General features: G+C 40.9%; 1 protein-coding gene across 4 annotated transcripts in view; it reads left to right on the forward strand.

The window, feature by feature from the left end:
* DCLK1 (doublecortin like kinase 1) overlaps positions 1–23,540 on the forward strand; it is a 432,884-nt gene that overhangs the window by 349,430 nt on the left and 59,914 nt on the right. For all 4 annotated transcript variants that reach the window (XM_070800188.1, XM_070800189.1, XM_070800190.1 and 1 more), the window contains 3 exons: positions 13,036–13,123; positions 15,779–15,887; positions 22,905–22,962. In XM_070800188.1, coding sequence (XP_070656289.1) covers positions 13,036–13,123; positions 15,779–15,887; positions 22,905–22,962 — 255 coding nt within the window. The remainder of the gene's footprint in view (positions 1–13,035; positions 13,124–15,778; positions 15,888–22,904; positions 22,963–23,540) is intronic.

The following is a 23,540-nucleotide window of genomic DNA, read 5'->3' on the forward strand; positions in this document are numbered from 1 at the left end:
AGCAGCTGTGTGGCCGGTGGCTTATGTAATTAACACTGCCAGCGCTTGGAAAGTGATTATAAGGGATGGTCCTCTTAGAGAGTCTTCATTTTGTCGTTTAAGCTACCAATGCCAGCCCCGTACTTGAGAGGGAAAAAACAATCCCATTTGTTTTAAGGAGACAAAGGTTTATCATCATCTGAAAACAGTTATTAAGCACATGTTGTGAGCAGAGCACGAGATAGTTTAGAGATAGTTTAGTTTCCAGGCTTTTGAATTTAGGCCATAAATGAACATCCTCCATCCATGTACCATGTCAACGAGTAGAAACATTCCCAGCTGCTTTAGTGAGAGGCGCTTTCATCTTGGTGTGGAGGCAACTACATCAAATAATCCCTCCCAGTTAAAATGAGCCTAGAATATCCCTAAAAACCAATCCTGTTTCAAATTTGGTTAATATTCTTCTCAAATGGTTGGCTGTACTCCTATGCAGGAAATACTGAAATAAGTGAAAGATGGCAAGTGCTAAAAGAAGACACTTCAAAGAATAAATATAACTCTTTTTATTGCAAATTGGAAAACAGTAGCTACTTCTATTTTTCCTTCTGTGTTGCCTAGCAACATGGCCAGGAAAATGAGTTGGCTGCTTCTCTCGCCAACACACACACTCACACACACACTCTCACACACTCACACACACATTCTCACACACTCACACTTCCTACCTCATTTTGAAACACACGAATGTAAGTTGCTTTTTTTTTAAGGATTGTTGAGACATTGACTGCTTTTTCACAAATTAAAAAAACCTGTATTTTTATTTATATCATTTATGATGGTTTAATCAGCTTTTTTTCCTTCCCTTAAAATTACATTTTGTTACCTCCTTCCGTATTTTAGAATAGTCCTATACAATAGGAATCTGCACGCCAGATACTTTTCTTGATGAAAACCCCGATGGCAGTGTACCGAGTAACTGTCCTATTTTTCCTAAACACTGTCATTTAAATTTGCTGTCTAGAAGTGTTTGGTCACAGAAGCAGATCCTGGAGGATCTCTTCTATCCATGAACTTTCTGGGGTCTCATTCCTTAATACATCAGGAAGAAACGTGTTACATTGTGTAGGTCGAATGAAGCTCCCCATTATACTCCCACATGGCTGACTTTTGTAGATTATCTGATCAGTCAGATGATGTGAGGAGTGGGTGGTTCAAATTAGAAGGGAAGCCAGGATTCTAGACACTCTCTGCAGATATGAGCTGGTTGCCTGGCGACCAAACAGAAGGATCTTGTAGCAGAAGGAGGCGGAGGGAAGAAGAGGGGAGGTGACGGGTGAGCTTTTGGGTAACCAGGAAGAACTTTGGGAAGGGAGAGAGGAGGTCAAGTTCGCATTCTTTCTGTCTTCCAAACATATTGTTTTGAAAACGCAGTGTTTATTGGGTGTATGCAGCACACAAATGCAACCTTTGGGTTGCTGCTATGGGACCGGAATTTGCTGAGTGCCCGCTGGGGCTCCTAATCAATTATTGTGTGAGGTAAGCATGTTCCTCTTCTTCCCAGAATGGGATGGAAGTGTTTGAGGAAGAATTGCCTTGACACATAGTAGCAGGGTGGCACTGACAGACCTCGGGCTGTAGAACTCAACTGCGCACAAAGGAAGGCGAAAGCTCATGAGCAGCTCAAGCCAAGAAGGCAAAATAGCATCCTTTGCATCTGTTTAGATGGCTTCTCAGCTGTGATCTTTCCTCTTATCCAAATGTGGTGACTTTAGAAGGTCTAATGACGTTAGAAACCAAGGATGCCCATTCGGTGTTGCTCCACTCCTGAGAGAGCCACAGGGCACCTAAGAAACCCAAGTAAACAAATCTGTACCGCCCTTCGTCTTACAGGACCTGTATCGCCCCCTCTCTTCGGATGATTTGGATTCAGTAGGAGACTCAGTGTAAAAGAGACAATGGAGCAGTGTATATGGTTTGTGGTTGGGTGAAGGTTTCACGTTTCCTAAGCAAAAGTCTAACAGCGAAATACACAAAAGAGTTTTGCATACCTTGAAATGATAAACCCCAAATCATATAAAAGGAAATATCCAGGCATTTCATATTAATCCTTGAAGGAGATTATTTTTTTTTTTCCTATTGAGGAGATTTGATTAATTTGATTGAGGAGACTGAACACAAATGGGCTCAATTGGTGAGGCTTTTGTGCCAGACCTGGCTCTAGATGAATTTCATATATGGGCCCGATCTTAGTGTCAGAACAAACTAATGGTGTAGCAAGACAGAGTCATAATTTCTTTAGATGGGGTTTTCTTTTTAATCAGAAGTAGACATGTAGATACAATTTTTCTGTACCTTTCTGTGCAAATTTTCTGGCCAAGCAGGTTAAAATGGCACTAAGCAGACATTTTCTCCTAAAGTTATACAGTCTTCATAAAATTTGGATTGCTGATTTTTAAAGTACTTTTATTGCAAATTAATACAAGTATTCGATTAGAGTTCTTTTTCTTCCTAGACAATATTCAGAGCTACTTATCATGCTCCTCATATGTGGATTAACATATGAGGAGAAACTGTCATGTGAAATATACAACTCGTGAAGACTTACATTAAGCATTAGGAACTTTATTTTTGTTGTTAAAAGTAAATTTTACTCTTTATACTTATCTTTCATTGAAAACAGCATAAGCATAGATTAAACATGAAGAACTTGTTTAATGGCATTACTATAAAATATATAATTCCTCCTTACAATCATGTATGCAATTTTTCAAATGTATAAAGGCTGAAGTTATGAAATTTTTTTTTTTAAACATACAGACCTAAAAAAAAATGTGTCTGGACTTCTTCCAAAAAACCAATTTGAAAAGCAAAAATTCTCTTAAACAGTACTATATAAATCAGGTCCCAAATAGCCAAATCTCTATTTGGATACATTCTGGATCTTACTGGTATTTTGGAAATTTTCATATGCAAAACTCCTTCGTGTTAAACTAAGTCTATGATTATAACCCATTGTTAAGCATTAACCTACTAATTCTGCTTTCCTAGTCCTCTATTTAAAAATTATAGTCAGCTTTGCTTAAACATAAAACATTTATTTTTAAAGCTGAATGTTAAGAATGAATTTAATGTGTATGGTCTGTTGTAGTTAAGCCATGCCCTAGTGATCATTTAGTTCTACTAGTTCAGACACTAACGATTTAAGACTTGTGTAGCATGGTTTTGCTATTTCACAGGCTTGAAATATCTCAGTAGGTGATAAATTCACAATGAATGATGCCATTTGGAGGTTTGTACTTGTTTTTTTTCCCAAAAAATTTTACTTGAAAATTGAATTTAAAAACAAAATGTTTGATTCAAGATGGAGAGAAATTCAGTTGTCATATAATGTTTTAAATGTTATCAATTTATCTCCTTGATAAATTGCTCAACTATCAATTTTTACCATCTGGTTTATAGTTACATATGCTACTATCTCACTTTCCAAGTGAATAAAATATTCCAACCATAAGAAGAAGAATATTTTTTAAAAAGTCCAGGCAACCTAACAGCATTTGAAAATTTAGCCTTGTAATAATTAGTGCCTTATTATCCTGTCTGTTGGAGAGAAAGACACTTCTCTGGCAGGTTATTTGAGAACCGCAAGCCGAACCATTCCATCTTGAAAGAACAGTTCATAATAATACCTGTTCCAGACTTCAGGTTTTAAAACTGTTTCCAATAGAAATTGTGAACAGAGACTCCTGCTGAGATCAAAAGACTGCTTTGTTTTAGCTGAAACAGTAAACATCTGTGAGGTTGCCTGTGCTGGTGTCTGTTCTAGTTATGTCTTCGTAAAATGCATTACTTAATACAGTTGAGTCCATAAAAGATTAGTATGTATTTGACTGAACTGCCAAAAATGCAAAGAAAGCAATGGAACAGTTACCTTAAATCTGGTGGGGGTCAGATAGTCCAGAACAAAAATAAATTCTAGTAATTTTAACTTCCCTGAACTGTCAATCTTTTGGACAGCTACTGCTTAGAGAGGTCCAATAAACGCTATTTGTTCTGGGTAAGTGGCAGATATCGCCAACTGATATGAAGCCCAGGGCTTTGTTTAGACACGGCAAAAAGGAACTGGACTTGTGCTAATTGCTGATAGATATCATGGCCAACTTTCCATTCAAGCGGTTCTGAGGGAAATGCTATTCCACAGCATTTAATCTTTTGAACATATGACTTTTATTAAAGGACTGTTCAGAGGCAATATATATCATTTACTTTTTGAAACTAAAATCCCTCAGAGATTGAAACAGCACACCATTTATAGACTTTGAGATCTCTTTCTGTGCAGAGCATAATTCCATTATACTAAAACAGAAATATATATGAAAAAATCCTTAGCATCAAACTAGATGTTTTCAGTTTTTTTGGTGGAACTGAATTGATGATTTATAGGCACTTAAGATTTACTTACTTACAGAATTCTTTTTAGAATATTAGACACTGAATTTTTAAATTGTTCTCCTGGGCAGAAGAGACCTCCAGGAAAAGCAATGCATTTTTGTCCTTATGGTAAACCTGAAATGTTCTGTGAAGACACTGCGCTCTAGGTAACAGTTTGATACTTTTTTTCATTTGCACTTATTTTTTTTCCTTTAGTCATCATAGAGAACAATGTAATAAATATACTCCTGCTTTTAGCATTTAGAAAGGCAAATCCTAATCATTTATCAAGTATAAACTTCATTGTGAACTCAAAAGACTGGTTCTGAAAGCCACATGGTTTATTTCTTCTTTGTCTTGCTTAATTAGGTGGGGGTGGGATGGGGCAGAAATTTCCCTGTTTTCATACTGTCGTAGACTTTTCAGAAGTTTCAGGTCCACCCATTTACACACACCCCTGTGTTCTTAAATTGGCTCATCTAAATATTTTAAAAAATCAAGTATCTTCTAAAAATATTTTGAACCAGCATTCAATTGCCATATGGGTTCCCTGTGTTAACCAGCAGAGGTTTTGGTTACATCCAGTGTAAATCTATACATGATTTTTTTTTTCATTTAAAAACAATGAAATCTAAAAACCACATTTCTTAAAACAAATTAATATATAGAATAATATCCTTGAAAAATAATTCCATACATTTTAGCTATTGAACTACCAAATTTTTCATATGTGGCATGTATCTACCCAGGTGTGTAGGCATTCATATAAATTTGCAAGGGTCAGTGTGTAAATGGGTGTGCTTATGTAAGTATTGTGTATATTTATAGACCATGAATAGTAAAGTATGGTATTTGTGACACAGCCTTGTAAGTTACTGGCTCTTGTGGAATTGTATGTAAAACCTTTGTGTCATAAATCATTACACATGACATATTAATTGGGGCATGTTTAAGTTCAAAGGTAGTTTGCTAAACTAGCATGGCAAAATGGTTCCAAATAATAGACAGATGTACTGATTTAAACAATTTGAAAACCAGATAAACAAACAAAAATTTCAAATTCAGACAAATTCAGTGTTTTATTAACTATTAAATATAAGCATTCATTAATGCTTATATTGTTGTGACTTGATGGTCAACTATTAAAGTGATTATATACTATCACTGATGTTTCTCTAATGTGTATGATTTGTGGCAGTTGTCAATCAATATTCATTAAAAAAGCTGATTTATAGGGTTGTGAGTAGCTGAGTATTGTACTGAAACATGAACAGAAGAAAATCCAAACTATATTTGATTTGAACTAAGTTTCATAACAAAGCCAGATAACCTATAAGGCAGGTCTGTATGTTCTTTCAAACATGATTCAAAACTGTTGATGTATTTTCAGTAGTAACCTTACTATACTTGCCATGTGTGTATATATCTATATAAATATATGCACACTTGAAACTGTTAACTGAGTGAATACACTATATATGCATACATTGTCTATTTATGCATATTTGCATTAGCCTGATTAGCATCTCTAATTGTGCATGTCAGTAACAACAGTATCCCACAGAGGTGTAGTGTGAAAATTAGAGATATATTGAATTCAATATACCAGTTGCCTGATGCAGTTTGTTATACTGTCAGCTGAAAAATACTTGTAATTTTGTACCTGTAACGCATGTGGAAAAGATAGGAAATCTGAGGCCCTAGCTATAATTTTTCAGGGTGCATGATATATAGTGTCTTTAAAATGTGGTTCGTTTTAGTAAAGATGATGGATAAATTCCAAGATAGTATAAATGATGCATGTAATACATGGGTGTTTATATTATATATGGCCACAAAATGGTTTTGAAGCTAGGGTAGAAGGTATCTGAAAGGTCATAGACAAAGAACTATGAAATTTAATTTTCTTGTGATTTTCCTTTGAGTTTATATTCATCAACAAGCAAGGAATCAAGTTTATTCTCAGAACATTTAACTTCAAAATATACTATAAATGTTGCAAATTTGGATAAAATTTTTATAAAGAGGTTGATATATTTCCTGCTTACATTTTGAGTTGCCTGGATATGTATTCTCTTAAAAAAGAGCATTTGGTGTTAAAATGTTTTAAGCAGCAACAGGTTTTAAAACTTCGTCCGTTGAGGCCATCAGCAGGGTTTTATAGAGTGAAATGCTGAAAGGTTTCATTGAGCTCCCCGGTTTTGAAAGCTCCATCACTGTGCTGTGGTTTCATTGTACAATGTTGTACTTCGTGTTTCACACTGGACCATGTTATTCCTCTCAATGTTGTTACGCTTACCCTTAGAATAACTGCATAATAAACAGGAAAAACTGCCTGTGTTGTTCAGTGACTTTCTTTCAGAAAACTTGGTAAGTAGACACTGAAAATGAAATGACTGTGTGGAGTAAGGTTTACCTTCATTATCGTATTTATGGTGTTTGGTGACGTGATTAGCATCGGTAGGTGAGACTTAAGAGACTGCAGAGTGAGAGCGCGTGACATCCAAAGTATCAGATACGGACAGTTAACAGTGAAATAAGACTATCTGGCGAAGAACTCTAGTTTACTTGGGTTTAGTAAAATCATTCCTTTCCTCTCAGGTTTGCCTTAAGAGTGAATATATCAAACAAATTGGCAACTGTTTCTCTTGAAAAAAAAAGAAATTTTAAATATACTTTCTCCTAGGCATGAAGGCATTTTTCCCAAGGTTGCCTAATTTGCAGGGGGAAGAATGTGTATGTGTATATAGGTACATGTGTGTGTGAAAGTTATTTTAAAAGCACCAAATGAGATTATGTATTTATTATAAATAAATATATAATGTTTTATTATATGTTTATATAATATAAAAATTAAATAACTATAATAAATATATAATAAAATACTTGATTGCCCAACTTTAATATAGAATTAAAACCAATAATCTATTTCATTCATAATATGATATTCTAGTTGGAAAAAATTATTTACATTAAAATTATTATAGAAGTCTGAAATTCTATATAAGTTTTAAATCTAACACACTTTTACTAGGTTCATTTTAACTTTGAAAGTATAATTTGCTTTAATTGGTTCTCTTTATTATTTCCATGGACACCAAATGTAGTGGATGCTGAAAACAGTAATGGGAACAACTGGAAGGAATGTTTGAAAGTGAAAGTGAAGTCACTCAGTCATGTCCAACTCTTTGTGATCCCATGGACTGTAGGCCACCAGGCTCCTCCGTCCATGGGATTTTCCAGGCAAGAGTACTGGAGTGGGGTGCCATTGCCTTCTCCAGAGGATCTTCCCAACCCAGGGATCGAACTCAGGTCTCCCGCGTTATAGGCAGACACTTTACCGTCTGAACCACTAGGGAAGTCCCATTTTCACTTTACAAATTTATAAAATTCCAAATTGTGCTTTACTTTCTGAATATAAAGTTTAAAATAAAATGGAGCACATGCCTGAAAAAGTAGTGACTAGCTTCCTTCTTTGGGAGAAGGAAGTAGTAGAGGCAGAGCAGAATGCCTGACAGAGTCATAACTAAATACATTTACTTTTGATATCTTGGCTCCCGTGGTTTCGCTGTCATGGATTTAATGTCAATATTCTCATTTTCTTTTTCTCTTCCTCTAAGTAAACCAATTTCATGAATACCAGTTCTATAGTCTTTTAAAAACTTTGTTTATAACAAGCTTTTATATGTTTCACTGTTCATTCTGAGTTATGCACAGGTTGCCTGTGCCATAAACGTTAGGTTTAAACATTCTATGGAGAATGCAGACAAAGGAATTTGGGAAAAGAAATTTCTTTTGTGCCTTGTTTCAAGTAATAGAGCCTTATTAATTATTGCATATTGATGTCATCAACTTATTGTTCTTTACCCACTTGCAAAGTAAATGTATGATTTTTCTGTTTGCACACACAGTCCCTTGGGTCTCAAGCTCTCTACACCAAGATTATGAATTAATTTTGCTACATGAGGTCATCTTTAGAGATTCTACAGACCTCAAGTCAGGATCACCAAGACAATTATAAGAGTTTGTTAACTATTTGTTGGTTGTGTTTCCTTTATAAAATTGATCCAGTTGATGTTTAAATATTATATTGCCATTTTCCAAAAAAAAAAATTACCAGAGTAATAACCATATCCCAAGACAAAATGTGAAATGTTAATAATACAATTATCAAGACCGAGCTAAAGTTATCTTGTGAAATTTTTCTCCCTTGCTTACATCAGTCGGATTGATTGGATATTTCTGTAATCCTTATTTGGTGTGGACCCCACCTGAGTAACACCAATAATATGAATACAAATGGCAGGAGTAACTCATACCGTTTATATTTGAAATGAACTTTTTTATCACATAGTCATCAGATACATCTTGGTAAAATGTGGTTAGAACTGTTATGTCAGCTTTCTCACTTACTTCAAAAAGTGTGATATGTTCTCCATCTGTTATATGATCCCAAGCTAAATAGCTACACTTCGGATGTGTTCTTACTTAGGGCAGTGCTTTTATGAAGGTGTGCCATAAAAGCATCCAGGTGCCAGCAACCTGTCCACCTGGTTCCCGTTAAATTCGCTTCGAGGTGATGACATTTCAAATGTCACAGTATCTCTTAGAGCAGCCAATTGCATTAAATTATAAAATAACTGTGTTTTTCACTATACACCATATGCCTTGGAATTAGCAAACTGATTGAAGCAAACACAAAATCTTATGATCATGTATACTATGAAATGGTTTATGTTCTCTGAAAAAAATTAATAAATTGATTTCATTTATAAGCATGGCAAAATGTAAGTGGACTCTTCAGCTCTATGTAGGTCATAAATAAGACTGATTCATCTCATTGGGTTAATTCTAAAGAACATGAACTACACATTTCCCCTGTATTAGGTTCAAAATCCTTCAATCAGACTTAGGGCAATAATCAAAATGTTCACAGTCTGTCTAAAGTAGTATATTTAGGAGTAGTGACGAGGGTACATAGAGGGCCATGATGATTACTGAATGGCTTCAACTGAGAGAGTGCAGTATGTTAGGTAATAAAGTGAGAATCCAGAAAATAACAGGCTGGAAGGATAGGAATGTAATAAATTCAACATTAACATGAATAACTGAGAAGTCTTAGACTCGACCCAAAATACTAACCTCTCAAATACAGAATATGGAGATCTGACACCGTATAGGCTTAAAAGGTATGTTGTTACCTATAAGCCAATATGATCTTTAAGTGCATTGGTATTCTATTCACAAAGAAGAAAACACTACCATTCTCTGTTGTGTGTTGGTCAGGGCACACCTAGAATATTTCATTTACTTTGAGCACCAGCATTAACCAGAGATATTGACAAATGGAGGATCAAGGGGTCATGGGGTCCTGTCTTAAGACAAATAACCAGAGAGACTGGGATTATTGAAATGGAAAAAGAGAAGACACAGAAGGGGTTCAGTGGCTCTTTCCAAATTTTGGAAGCCTTGTCCTGTTGGGAAATGCAGTGTACTGGGTGGCTCCAGAGGTGCGAGATTAGAAGGACAAACGGAAAGTGTAAAGGGGCATCATTGGCACATAACTCACCTGTTAACAGTTAGCGGGCCGCCTCAGGAAACAGCGGGTTCAGTACTGGAGCTGTTTGCACAGAGGCCATTTGACCCTGGGATTTTTATAGTGGGCATTTGGTCTCTCAATGGAAGTAGGATAGAAGAGGTAATATTTAAGGTCCATTTCAGTTCTGCAATTCTTTGAATCCATGAATGGTCATTGTCTTGGAAAGGTGTATAAGGTTTAACCACTTTACTTCTTTGAGGAAAAGCAGAAGTAACGAGAAATTGAATACATTTATTTTACTGTATTTGAGCATAGTGAACAAAATGAGAACTTTCCATTTTTAGAGTACCGTATTTGTAATTAAATGTCCTCTTACAACTGTCTGTTACCTTCAGATAGCATGAAATTCGAAATGACCTGGACTACATTTTGAAAAGTAAAGTTGAAAATAAGCAATTTTAAGCATAAGCAGACTTGTGTTAACCCTACTTTTTTTTTAAAACCAGAGCCTAAAACCTTGAGGGGTTTTGTTCATAAGGCAGAGAAAAACACAGCTGGCACTGTAGCAAGCGTTCAGGGCATCAGACAATTGGTGGCATTGTTGAAAATGTAATTCATTAGTTGATAAGGCAGTTTAGTGAATAATATCCAGCAAGTTTATTAAACATTACAGTTTAAAAGAATGCTTTCACATTATTTGGGTGAGTGTTCTGTGTTGAGTGTCTGGTGTTCTTATTAAAAGAACAAGATTTTGGAATCGAGTCCATAAGTTGTAGGCATCTTTGCTAGGAAATACACTACTAGTCTATTAATTTGAATGCTTGATTCTGAAAGAATGTGTCTTTGTATTCTAAAACACCATATGATGGGACAGCACCTGCCATCCCAAACCACAATGTGTCTGCATTATTAAACACCATTTGTGATGCTGCTGGAAGAAATTCGAGGATTGAAAGGCTCAGAAGAGAAGCTCTACATTGTAAACATTTCTTGACAGTTTTTCTGCTTGGAACAGGATTATGTCTACAGCAAAAGCAGTGACCCCAGGGATAAAAGCTCTCCCTGTTCTGGAAAACACACCTTCCCCTCAAATGTGGTAGCACTAATGTTTCTTTTCTCCAGACCTTGACCTTGTAAATCTGCCTTGTTTCAACCTCCTATTCCTGTAGTATAAATACAAGGTTTTCACAAACAGACATTCATAAACGAGCACGCCCAGAGGCTCATACATTCACAGTGCCTTGGACAGAGTTGGCGGTGGCTACAGTTAGTGTCACAGCCATCTGACAGGGTCACAGTCTGAATCCCTCTTTCTGACCTGACAGAGGACGAATGGGCGCTGCTGGCCACAAGGGGAGTTGAGTGAGAGAGGATGGAAACAGCTCAAGTCACCAGGCTAGGCTGATGGATGGGGGATTCTTACGATCCTAGAGAATAAAGGGCACACGACCCAGACTACCACCAAACTTCTAGAATAATCACAAAACTTCTAGACTAACCACCAAACTTCCAGAGTAACCACCAAACTTCCAGAAAGTCTTATGAGGAAGCAGATCTGTCATGGCTGTGAGTTTAACTTTCGCCCCCATTATGGCAGCCGTCAGCTTTGACGAACTTGTCCCATGGAACACGGTTCGTCAGCTTTGATGAACTTGTCCCATGGAACACGGTTCGTCAGCTTTGATGAACTTAACACACCCCGGGGAATGCTGTGCAGTTGACCCAAATGGTCCCGCAATGACTGAAGTAGCATTTGCCCAGTTATATTCATCCTTTGGGTGAAAACTAAAGCCTCTGAATTTCCCATGCAAGGTGCTGTTGGGCACAATGACTGTATGTAAAACTCTTCCTTCCGGCTTTGTGCACACTTAAGGTTGGAGGGCATGGGGAGGCGGTTGAAGGGAGACAGGTAAGCAGAGGAAAAGTAGGTCAACATTGCTTCTCGCCACTTCATTATTAATTCAGCTACAGATTCTCTCTCCCTTCTCTCTGCTCCACAGACAGCCAGCACCCCGAGCCAATGCCACCCCTCACCGCCTCCTGGCTCCCATCAGGCCAACCAAGTGGATAAACCCAGGCAAACAGAAGGAGGATCTTTTAGGACAAGCTGTGTTCATTACTTAGAAACAGCATCGATATGTGCACGTTGTTTTCTCAAGGAATAGATGCAGAGATGGAAAGATTCATTGTTAAATTACTGCCTCGTAGCTGATCCCAGTATTAAATGTTTGGTATTGTTTTGTCCTCAGAGCTTTATACCCTGTAAGAGGGCATAGCGGCCCACTCCAGTATTCTTGCATGGAGAATCTCATGGACAGAGGAGCCTGGTGGGCTGCAGTCCATGGGGTCGCAAAGAGTCACACACGACTGAAGCGACTTAGCACACGCACTGAGCTTTATAATATAGTTGTTACCCTGTTTGCTCTCAGGGATCTTGAGTCCAAATACACCCAGAATTTGAATCACAAGGCTTAGGCTTTTAGTTTCATCTTTGCCTCCGGAAGAAAAGTAATTATAATAAGTAAATGTTCTTGTTACATAACAACATATCAATAACTTGCTTAGTGCTTATGTCTTTATCACAAAGTGGAATTAACAAACCTACTCTTTAATCTTTCCCCAAGGATGTGGCAAAGCTGAATATTTTTTTAAAAGGATATTCAATAAAAATCAAACTGAAGAAAAACATTTTTCCATGGTAAGAATAAAAAAAAAGATCAGAGTGACCACTTGTAAGAAGGCTGTTTGCAGATAGACTGTGGAAGAGTGAGGTGAGACACCTCAAATCTGCCAAACCTAAACAGTGAGCAACAGGATGCTAATTTTGAGAAAATGGAATGAAAGTCACGGACCGTCCAAATCGACAAGGATGAGCCCAGCACAGTTACCACCACCCATCGTTGGTTAAGAAGCTGGTGGGGAGCGGTAGTCCCGGTTGAGTGGTCGAGCACCTCCCTTTCTGGACGTGGAGACCAGTCCCCTCCGGGGCAGTGGGCGCAGTTGCTGCCCGAGCTTCTGGGCTGGGCACAGCACCTGGAGACACGGGGCAGGATCGACAGTTTTTATTCTCTGTTTCCGTTTTCCTCCAGAGCTCTCAGCATGGCGGCTCCTCCACTTCACTTGCATCCACCAAAGTCTGCAGCTCGATGGACGAGAACGACGGACCCGGAGAAGGTGGTAAGCTTGGGATGTGGTGTCCGAGGAGAAGGCGTATCTTGTACCCAGACGGAGAATGGGTTGGCTAAATTTAGTCCAGGAAACTGACATTTCTCCAGCAGAATGACCCTGAAGCAGCTCAGGGTCATTGCAAGGGGGTGGGACCGAACGTGGCTCTCACCAGGGGTGGTATCTGCTCTCTGGGGCTGGAAAGAGGGAGTCAGCCAAATGTGGAGACCTCTCCCACCCTCCAAAGGTGTAAGCATTCTTAGAAGGCCAGCTCTTGCTCTCCTTGCAAATAAAAGGGGCTAACTGTTGCCTTTGTTTTCCAAATTCGGTGCACTTCTATAACAAGAGAGACATGTTTACTCTTTTTGACTGAGATAGCCCTGCAGAGGCACTAAGACTTCAGTAAAGTCAAATGCGAACATCTGGCTTTACAAAAAGACTGAATTGATGGCAAATGGCAAAAATATTCTTTGGACCTCCCTCGAATTCACTTTAGAAAGTGGTCATGTGACTCGGGTTATGGAATGAGTGTTTCCTGCTAACTCCTGAAATGTTTTGGATGAGCCTTTCCTGCCCTCTGCATCTTAGTTTTTCTTCTATGAAATGGAGATTTTATCCTAATACATGCTTGTTTCCTCCCTGGAGGTTATTGTCAGGCTAAAATCAATTATGGGAAAGTATTTAGGAACTCAGGTATAAAACTGATACAATCAAGCCACTGTTAGAGAACCAGTACCCCTTATTTGTTTGAAGGGATAGGATTTAATTTTCCAATAAAGTCCCACTTGGGGGAAACACTTCATTATGTTACATGCGATACATGACTGACCCAAGGATTATTTCCTGACTACCATGCAATATCAGACTTTTTTGGTATTTCCAGAAGGATGAAATTCAGCCATCCAGAAGTCTTCTTTTGTTCCAATGTGTTTTATTTACTTAATGAAACAAAATGGTCCTTGACTAAGCCCGTGGCTAAGTCTTCTTAATCAGAGGCCTAAAAGATACATTTTTATATAGTCAGGGGGGAAAAAACCAAGCCATGTGCTCCAGATGGGTGTCCCCTTCATGGAAACACAGAAGCATCTCCTTCCATTTCCCATCTGAAACCGGACTTGCCTCCAACAGACAAGGATGGTTAATTTTATTATCCGTGCAGGAAAGAGCCTTAAGACCGTGTCATCCGAGAGATGTTTTGTAAATTCGGGTGCTTTACAGTGGCTTTGAAACTTCTCCAGCCATCTCCTGTAATAACCATAAGCCAGACAAAAATCCCTAGGCTGCATCTTTCAGACGGAGGCAAAATGACGGCTTCTTTGGGGTGAGGTGGAGCAGCGAGTGGAGGAAAGGCTCCAGCTCCCGCTTTCTTCAGAGGCCTCTGAGATGGCTTCTAGGGGGTTAAAAGTAAAAGCTCACCTTTAAAGAGGTTGCAGAGTGCCAAGGACAAAAGCAGCAGCAGCAAATGTCCTACATTTGTACAATACTTTCCAGAAATCCCATCCACTCAAGCATCCAGAGTGGTGCAGGGTGGAGATGATCGCAAAACAGAGTAAATAAAGGTCCTATAGCAGATGCCTGCCAGCTGTGAGCTTCTATTGACCGTTCTCCAGCCCTGCAGACTAAACTCAATGAGAACACGAAAATTGCCCAGAAAGCCCTTTTGCCACCTAAGGTTTTAATTTTATTTTGAGAAGAAATGTTTAGTCTTGGTTTGTGATTAAAGGTCAGAGAAGGAGCACATTTAGAAAACGCACTAGGCTTCCACCACATTTTGTATTCAGGTTGCCTGAGGGAGAAGCCAGGATTTATAACTTTAAAGCATGTAAATTTTAGAGCCCGGCTATAAAAGGCTTTTTATACCCCTAAGATGTTAAAGGTTATCCACGATATTTATGTGACCTAAGTGTGGCTTATTTAGTTTTATGACCTTAGATATTTAAAGCATTATTAGGCATTTGTAAAATATTTCAAAATGCATTTTAAGGGGGAAAATGCGTTGTGTTAGTGGCACTAACATAATTGAAACTACAAAACTGTTCTGTTCGCAGACATAATAGATACTGCAATTTTAACTCAACATCTGCTACGCAGGTTGCTGGTGAGAACATTTGTCCAAAATCTGCTCATTGATACTGGGGAGGGGCGGTGATCAGTGCTTAGTTCTAACATAAGGAATTTTACGGAGATCTCTATTTCAGGATGTAGTAAAGCTAAGTGTCCAAACAGCAGGCATTTTTCATGCTTGTATGGTGTCAAGCGGTCCAGAGTCCCTTACAAACTGCATTTTCCTCCCTACCTAGGAATGTCATGTCCCTGAACACCATGGGTATTCATAAATGCTATTGATCAGATTGGCATGAAATGAAAAGCAAAACTTCCTCCTCAGACAACCCGCTTCAGCAGAAAGCATTAGCTGGTCTTACATAGGTGGGAGTGGACCCCGTAGATTTTACATTTCCTTTTAGTTGATCATTTGTCTTAGTAGAAACAGTTGATTATACAATGTCAGCAAGGGGCTAGGGGTGGGAGACTGGCCTGCCTGTCCAGAAAATGACATATTGATTCTGAATCAGTGCCAGTCTATTAGATGATACTTCTAAACGTCTCCTAGGCACTACATCTGTGTTCCCTTTTCTACCAATAAAAACATACTAATGATTCTTTCAGAAGTGTCGGAGGAAGGCTTCCAGATTCCAGCCACAATAACAGAACGATATAAAGTCGGAAGGACAATAGGAGATGGAAATTTTGCTGTTGTCAAGGAATGTGTAGAAAGGTGAGAAAGATATCATTTGCATCGAGCTTTAAAGGAAACACTTGGGGTTATGTTTTCCGAGATTGTGTCTTTATTTGCGGTCTGAGGCACATATGGAATAGGTTAATGTCTCAACTCCAGATGTTAAAAAAAAAATGTAAAAGAAAGAACAGCTCATCTAACAACAGACTTGAAAAATGTAGTGATTTCTGGGGGGACAATCTATAAATTAAGAGCTTTGATTTTTCTTTTTAATGTACTCAGCAAAATGTTGCCAGCTCTTTCAGGTAAGTCCTTTTATTTTGTTTAAAAAAAAAAAAAGCTTAACCGTTTTTTCTACATTTTTGGGAGACATTTTGTAAATGTCAGAACATTCTTAGGTGTATTGATATATTTCTCACATGTATATGTCATAAAATTAAATATAAGAACTTCGAAAAGCTTCACAATGCAACTGTACTGATCCCCACAAAAAATAGCATTTAATACATTAAAATGTTTTAAAATGAATGAGCCAGGCCCCCTTATGGGCCAAAGGGGAGGGCTTAGAGTGAAAGGTTTATCCCTAGGATCTCAGTACTTAATCAAGGACAGTAGCAGGGGCTACTAGTTGGAGAAGTTACAAGTTATAGTTATAGCCCAGATTAAGGCCGCCTCAAAACCTGAGCCCAGCTCTAGATTTGAAATTCCTTACTTCAGGAGGACCCAATCGGCCAGCAGCTTCTTCTCAGGGCTGGTGAGCAGGGTATTGGAGAGCCGGAGGCACGTGCCTCGCTCCTTAAGGGAGCGTGTCCGCTGGCTTCCAGGGGCTGGCTGGGGTGAGCATCTTCTTCCCCAGTGCTTTTTTCCGGCCTGCGCGCCCGAGGAGTTCTCAACACAAAGGCTCTAAGCTCTGCCTCCGTTTGAAGTAGATGCCTCAGACTAAAAGTTCTAACCTGCAGAGCCCGGAACTTATTTTTCTGCAAGGCCTTTGACTTAGAAACAAAGATTCAAGTCACTTTGGAACTGGACGTCTGCCTGGGCCTCAGACACGAGGGTCCTGAGTTTGGCCAGTGTCCACTGAATTGCTTCCCTTCACCCTCTGCCTGACTAAGGCAGTGGAGCCCCCGTTAGGCTCCCCTGGAGCAGTGGGTCTCACACTGGGCCCCTCCCAGCCTACCAGCTGGGCCAAGCCATTCCTGCGGACGTGGTGGCACCCCGCCTCGAGCAGCCACTCCTTGGTGGGGAGAGGCGTGAGTGAGAAGCAGCTTGAGAATCGCCTTAGCTGACCCTCCCAGGCCCTCTTCCCCCTCCTCCTCTCCGCCCCACTCCCACCACAAAGCTGGACAGTTTGCTGCATGACTGACAAACATAGAAAATGCCCCACTACTTTTCTGGGCCTCACGCCTCCCCAGACAGGAGCAGCCACTGTTTACTGAATGTAAACTATATACAAGGGCCTTAACTGAGGATATTTTATTGACCTATCATAATAATACCATGGTGTTGGAACTATTTCCATTTTATATAAAGAACGCCTGAAGAAGCTAATTGCCCACCAGTAAGCGCTCAGATAGTTAAGTATTTCTATTTGGCAAGGCATGGATGCTAGTTCAGCTCCAAACCCTGCGCCACTGGAGCACTCTGCTCCACCCTCCTCTGCCTCCAATCAGGCCCGAAGTCACACACATCACGTTTGTCCCTGTACAAAGGAGACAGAAGTGAAATCGGGAAAGCCATTCTCACAGTAATGGGTGGAAGTGTGTGTGTATGTGATTTTGTTTTTCATTGTGCTTTTACTGATAGGAAAGCCAACCCCTCTAAATGTAATGTGTGCTGCAGCAGAAAACCCCATGTTTGGCATCGCGGTGCTCTTGCCCCGCGGGGGCCTGGTTCCCTGCCAGGGGCATCATCTGTTGAGTCTGGCGTGTGCCCATCCTCAGATCACGATGGCATCTTAGTCCCACGGCCCTGGTCTTCCCGGATAGAAATTTCTCATTTCTTCATCCCGGATTAATTTCTTTATTTCTGGTTTAGACTGCGTTCGTTTTGTAGGAGTTTGCATCTCGGGTCTCCTCGTACGCGCCTTCAGAGTCTAAGCACCAGGTTGCTCCCGAAGTGTTAGTATTCAACTCCTGCTGAACCAGGACATATGGCAGCTGCCCCCTCTCCTCAGAAGTATCCCGGAACAATCTGTTAATACTTTCCAGAGGTCCAGGAAAATAAAAGGGGGCTAAGAATGTTGAGTGGCACACACTGCTTGTGTGGGGACTTTATGCCGTATTTGGAAGGATGGATGTGGATGAACAAGAGCAGGTCTACCCCTCCTGTTAATAGTGATCCGTCACAGGGGAGGGTTTCCTGCAACAGTGGATGCGGTGACATCGCATCCCTCCCCCGATTCTGTGTCAACACATCCCATCCTGGGGTCTGCCAGGTCCATTTCGGTTTCTGCCTGTATCCCTGTAGCGCTGTCTTCAGTGGCCTCGGGAGCCCTTAGGATGTGCTGAAGGATGCTGGCGAACTTTAGAAGCTGTTTTGTAGAGCCTTTCAAGGCCTCAAAGAAAACTCACAAGGCTGAAATGCGCTAAGAAGAGGTCCGAGGATGGACAGAGGGCTTGAGATGAGGTGCCCTTCGTCCTTGGCTGCCTGGCTCTGTGTGGATTATTACCAGTCAAGCCACGGGTACCAGTAATGCGGTTGTGAGCAGGCATGGTGTCTCGGGTGGCTCCCGGCCCTCCTCCCCACCTGACTGCTTGCATGTTTTGGCAGCACAGGATTCAACTGGGTTAAAACTGTAGCCGCTCATGATTCCCTCTCTCCCTGCTCCACCTGGAGACGCAAAGAACTACATGTTGAGGGCTTCCCCAGTGGTCCAGTGGTTAGGGGTCTGCCCGGCAGTGCAGGGGACGCCAGTTCAATCCCCGGTCTGGGACGATCCCACATGCCACGGAGTGGCTAAGCTTGTGCACCCCAACTACTGAGCCAGCGCTCTGGAGCCCACGAGCCATAACTACTGAAGCCCATGTGCCCAAAGCCCATGCTCTGTAACAGGAGAAGCCACTACAATGAGAAGACCACGCACCTCAATGAAGGGTAGCCCCTGCTCACCACAGCTAGAGAAAGTCTTTGAGTAGCAAAGAAGACCCAGCACAGTCAAAAAAATAAATAAATAAAATTAATAGGATATTAATAGGATTAAAATAAAAGAACTACACGTTGAAAGCATTGGCTCTGGCAATGGTGTGAGACAGGCCCAAACCCAAAGAACGAGCTGAGACTGCAGTATCAGCGACATGGGTGCATCCACCTAGAAAGTCCTCAGACGTTTCAAGAACTGTACACCTGTAATTGGAGGCATTTGCTTCTGAAGTGAGATTTGGAGGATGAGTCAATGGGAAGGATTTTAAGTGTCTCAGCTGACAGTGTGCTTTCCTCCCTAAGGATGCTCTGACCTCTGATAGCCACAGGGCCCAAGTTCAAATTCAAAATACAGCTCCACTCCGGAGATGTCACAAGACGCTTCTGGGGTGCCTCCGTTCTCTGCTCACAGAGGAGGCCCTGATTCAGCTTTAATTACTGGGTAAACAAAGTTGCTGTGGACTCACTCCTCAAGGAGACAGGGTCTCCCTGTCATGTCCTAAGCGCCACCAGCCTCTGGAGTTCTCCCAGCTCCACCAACGTGTTTGGAGGCCCTGCTAGTTCAGGCCTCTCCTGGCATTTCCGGGGCACAAAGAGAGTCACACCGCCGCTCGGCTTGAGGACCTCACCCATAAGCAAAGGATCGCCATGACAGTCAATAAAGGCTGCGGCAGAAGAATGCCCGGGAAACCGTGTTTCCTCTTCCACACAATCTTCATAAAAATCATCAAAACAGAGCAAACGACAAAAATCCCTTTGGTCCAGCGTGCCCTTTTCATTAGCATTCTGCAGCCCTCCAGGGCTGAGGGAAGCGGTGAGAAGACTGTCCTGGGGCCCGGAATCATCGCGTTAAACAAGATAGCGTTCTCCAAACCATCATCAGTACAACCCTGAAAGGCTAGATTTAGTTCCAATTTGTAAAGTTCAGACATTTCTCCCTAGTAGTTCGAGCTCTAGCCTGGAGTCAAACTGAATAGGAACGTGACCTTACAAACTGAGCTCCTATGGACAAGGAGGAAAACCAGGCTTGTCTCGTGCTGCCACTTTGGCTTTGGCCTTTGAGGTTTCTATGATTGCAGGAACGGTCAAGGCTGTAATTTCAGGAACATACGAGCAAACGGCCTGGATGTTCCCCAGCAACCCAGGTGTCTTCTCTCCTCTACACACTGAACTGTAGACTCCTTGAGGTCAAAGGCCAGGTCTCTTATCACTCGTGCAGCCTACAAAGAACCACGCGCCTGCTTACTGGATGCTGACACGGGCACAGCGGTCCTCAGAGTTTAGAGTATGGAGGAAGGCAGATACTTTGTTTGAGGTTTTATTTCTTGCCAAATGTTTTCTTTTACCAACTGAAAGCAAGCCATGACGTGTTTATTCTTACGGTGGACATTTAATCCTAACACCTGTTTTTAGTCTTATATTCCAGATTCATCCCCTTTCCTTATAAACATGCATTTCTAGTAATTAAGGATTTTATTATGACTTTATAGTTCTATTCTCAAAGAATGCAGGAAAAAAAAAAAAAAAACTTGCAGTATTAATTTTGGTGGTTCCTCCACAGGGCTCTTTGTCTGATACAAAATGTGGGTAAATCTGAGTGAGTGTTGACTCCTATTTTGTAAGATTCTGGGTAGTCAGCCCACAAGGGCCTCTTCCTAGGAAGCTATAGGCCGCTGCAGCCCAGCTTTGCTTGCATTTTGCCCCTCAGCTGTAGGCTCAGCACGCAACCTGGTTGCCTGGTGTCCTGGAAGCCAACATGCTCACTTATTTGCTCGGGATTTTGCTGCTTGTGTGTCTGGCTGTAGAGGAGGAGTCAGCCTGCCTGGGTCCCACTCCAGCTTTCTGTTTTGAGTATAGCAAAGCTTTAATGTTGCTCATTCCAGGGAAATGGAGGATCAGGTGGTAACCGTGGGGAAGACACAGCCAAGAAATTTCCGCTCTTCTAACCAGCACCTTCCCAAACACTGTCTTACCTCTCTTGCCCTGCCCGGTACTGCTGGCTCTTATCAAAGCTTTCAGTCCTGGAATCCAGATTCCCTGCAATCAGATGAAACATCCCAGACTAGATTGGAAACTGCTCATATATTCCAGTCTCAGATTTGCTTTATTATAATTTTGTGTGTGATTTGTGAAATGCAGAACCCAGAAACACATCAGCTTTTAGTTTTCCTCTTGATTAAATATTTTCATGGTTGCGGATGAAACTCTTCAGAAGCCTCTTAAAAAGAGCCGCTTACAGAGTCCCTGCGATCCTTCTGTGATGTGAGTCTCCTGCATTGGCAGGCGGGTTTTTCACCACTGCTCCGCCTGGGAAGCCTCTAGACTTTCTCATTAGATACAATTATAACAGCTTGGTCAATGTTTATTTTATTCTGCAAGCTAGTACCCTGAAGGGTCCTGGAAGTGCAGTGGAAGGAGGAGTTTTAGAAGTAAACGACAGGAGGGTTTCCCTGGTGGTCCAGTGGCTGAGACGCCACACTCCCAACGCAGGCATCTGGGTTCGATCCACATGCCACAGCTAAAGACCCCACATGCCACAGCTAAGACCTGGCACAGCCAAGTAAATAAATAAGTATTTTAAAAAGAGAAGCAAACAACATGAATGGTTTCTAAAATGCTTGAAACACATTGTTACTATCTGGCCTCTTAATTTATAGGCACATCACTCTCTTGCTCTTACCATAACATCCGACTAGGAAATTCCCCTTTGATTCTCCAAAGTGAAACTTTTAAAACCCTATTTTGAAATTTTGTTCTTAATCAACTTCACTCCCATTGTATTCATTTGTATCCCTAAAATTGGCCTTTATCTACAGGCAAGAAGCTAAACTCTCTTGGTTTCCCAACTAGGTCTGAAGTAGAAATGATTGTGAAGTAGGGGTTCCTGATGATTGTTAAGTGTGCACGGTGTCCTTTGACAGTGGACCGTCACTATTGGCACTACAGTATCTTAGACATGTTCACATAAGTTAGTAGCTATTTAAAGGTTCGGTATGACTAAGCCCGCCCTCCCACGCCCACGACGGAGGACGGGCAGTGTTGGCTGGGCTGTATGAGAAGCAGAGACCCCAAGAACTCAAGTTCTGATTTTAGCACTGCCAGGTGGCTTTGGGAACATGAGCTGTTTATAACTGTCACCTCCATTTCATTTCTATTGAATGAGAGGGCCTATGGCTAAGACTCCACGCTCCAAATGCAGGGGGGCCTGGGTTTGATCCCTGGTCAAGGAACGTTAGATCCCAAATGCCACAACTAAGAGTTTGCAAGCTACAACTGAAGAACCTGGATACCACAACGAAGATCGAAGACCCCTCGTGCCACAGTAAAGACCCGGCACAGCCAAATAAATAAATATTTTTTTGAAAGGCTCAAGAGGTCACAGGATGCTCAGATAACGACTGTATCCCTTGCTATACTCCTTGAACACCTCATTCATGAGTTCTCCACCAGAACACACAGAGCTGCACACAGCCCAAGTCTAAAGAGGGTGAACTGCGTATTGAATGTTATCAGTGTGACCGTGAGAACCATTCAGAAAACTCACTTCTTGGATAACCCAAGAGAAATGGAGAAGGGCAGAAACTCACCCCTATTTCATGTCCACTTTAGAGGGAGGAACAGGGCACAGCCACCTGCAAGGAGGAGTTACCCACGGGGGCAGCAGCAGCAGTAAGTTTACTACAATTACGGCAGCTGTAACAGCTTGTGATGTTTCTGAGCTATCATGTTGGTTTTGTCCTTACACTTGGTCAACCCCTTAAAATTCACGTATTTCTTTTAAAAACGGAAAACAGAATTTTTTACAAAATATTTACACCACGATGCCAGATCAATGGGGTACGAGTGAATCCTTAATAAGATGATTCAACACATCTGAAATTACATTTATTAAAAAAAAACAAAACTTCTTCTTTGCAGGTCGACTGCTAGGGAGTATGCTCTGAAAATTATCAAGAAAAGCAAGTGTCGAGGCAAAGTATGTATAAGGTTTTCTTCTTTTGAAAATATATTATTTTGGAGGTAGAAAGAAAAACACAAGATGAGCCCCCAAATAAACATAAGTTCACCCTGGGAGTTGTGTTTTGGTAAAGTAGAATGTTATATACTTATTAGGATATAATTTTATTCTATAAATATTCCTGGTATCAAAGTCAGATGAAATAATGGGATATTATTTCAGTTCCTTCCCTTTGTTCTTGTATTTACTTTTTCTCTTACTTTTGTGATCTAAGTTTCATTTCATCCTTCCACATTCAGAACCATGGTAGGTTCTGAAATTACAAGCATCTTCTAAGGACCTTCAATATCTTTTGCCATTCTAGGCTATATGACAGAGAAGGCAATGGCAACCCACTCCAGTACTCTTGCCTGGAAAATCCCATGGACAGAGGAGCCTGGTGGGCTATAGTCCCTGGCTAAGAGTTGGACACGACTGAGCGACTTCACTTTCACTTTTCACTTTCATGCATTGGAGAAGGAAATGGCAACCCACTCCAGTGTTCTTGCCTGGAGAATCCCAGGGACGGGGGAGCCTGGTGGGCTGCCGTCTATGGG

This window comes from Bos indicus, chromosome 12 (genome assembly GCF_029378745.1).
Source record: "Bos indicus isolate NIAB-ARS_2022 breed Sahiwal x Tharparkar chromosome 12, NIAB-ARS_B.indTharparkar_mat_pri_1.0, whole genome shotgun sequence".
Lineage (NCBI taxonomy): Eukaryota > Metazoa > Chordata > Mammalia > Artiodactyla > Bovidae > Bos > Bos indicus.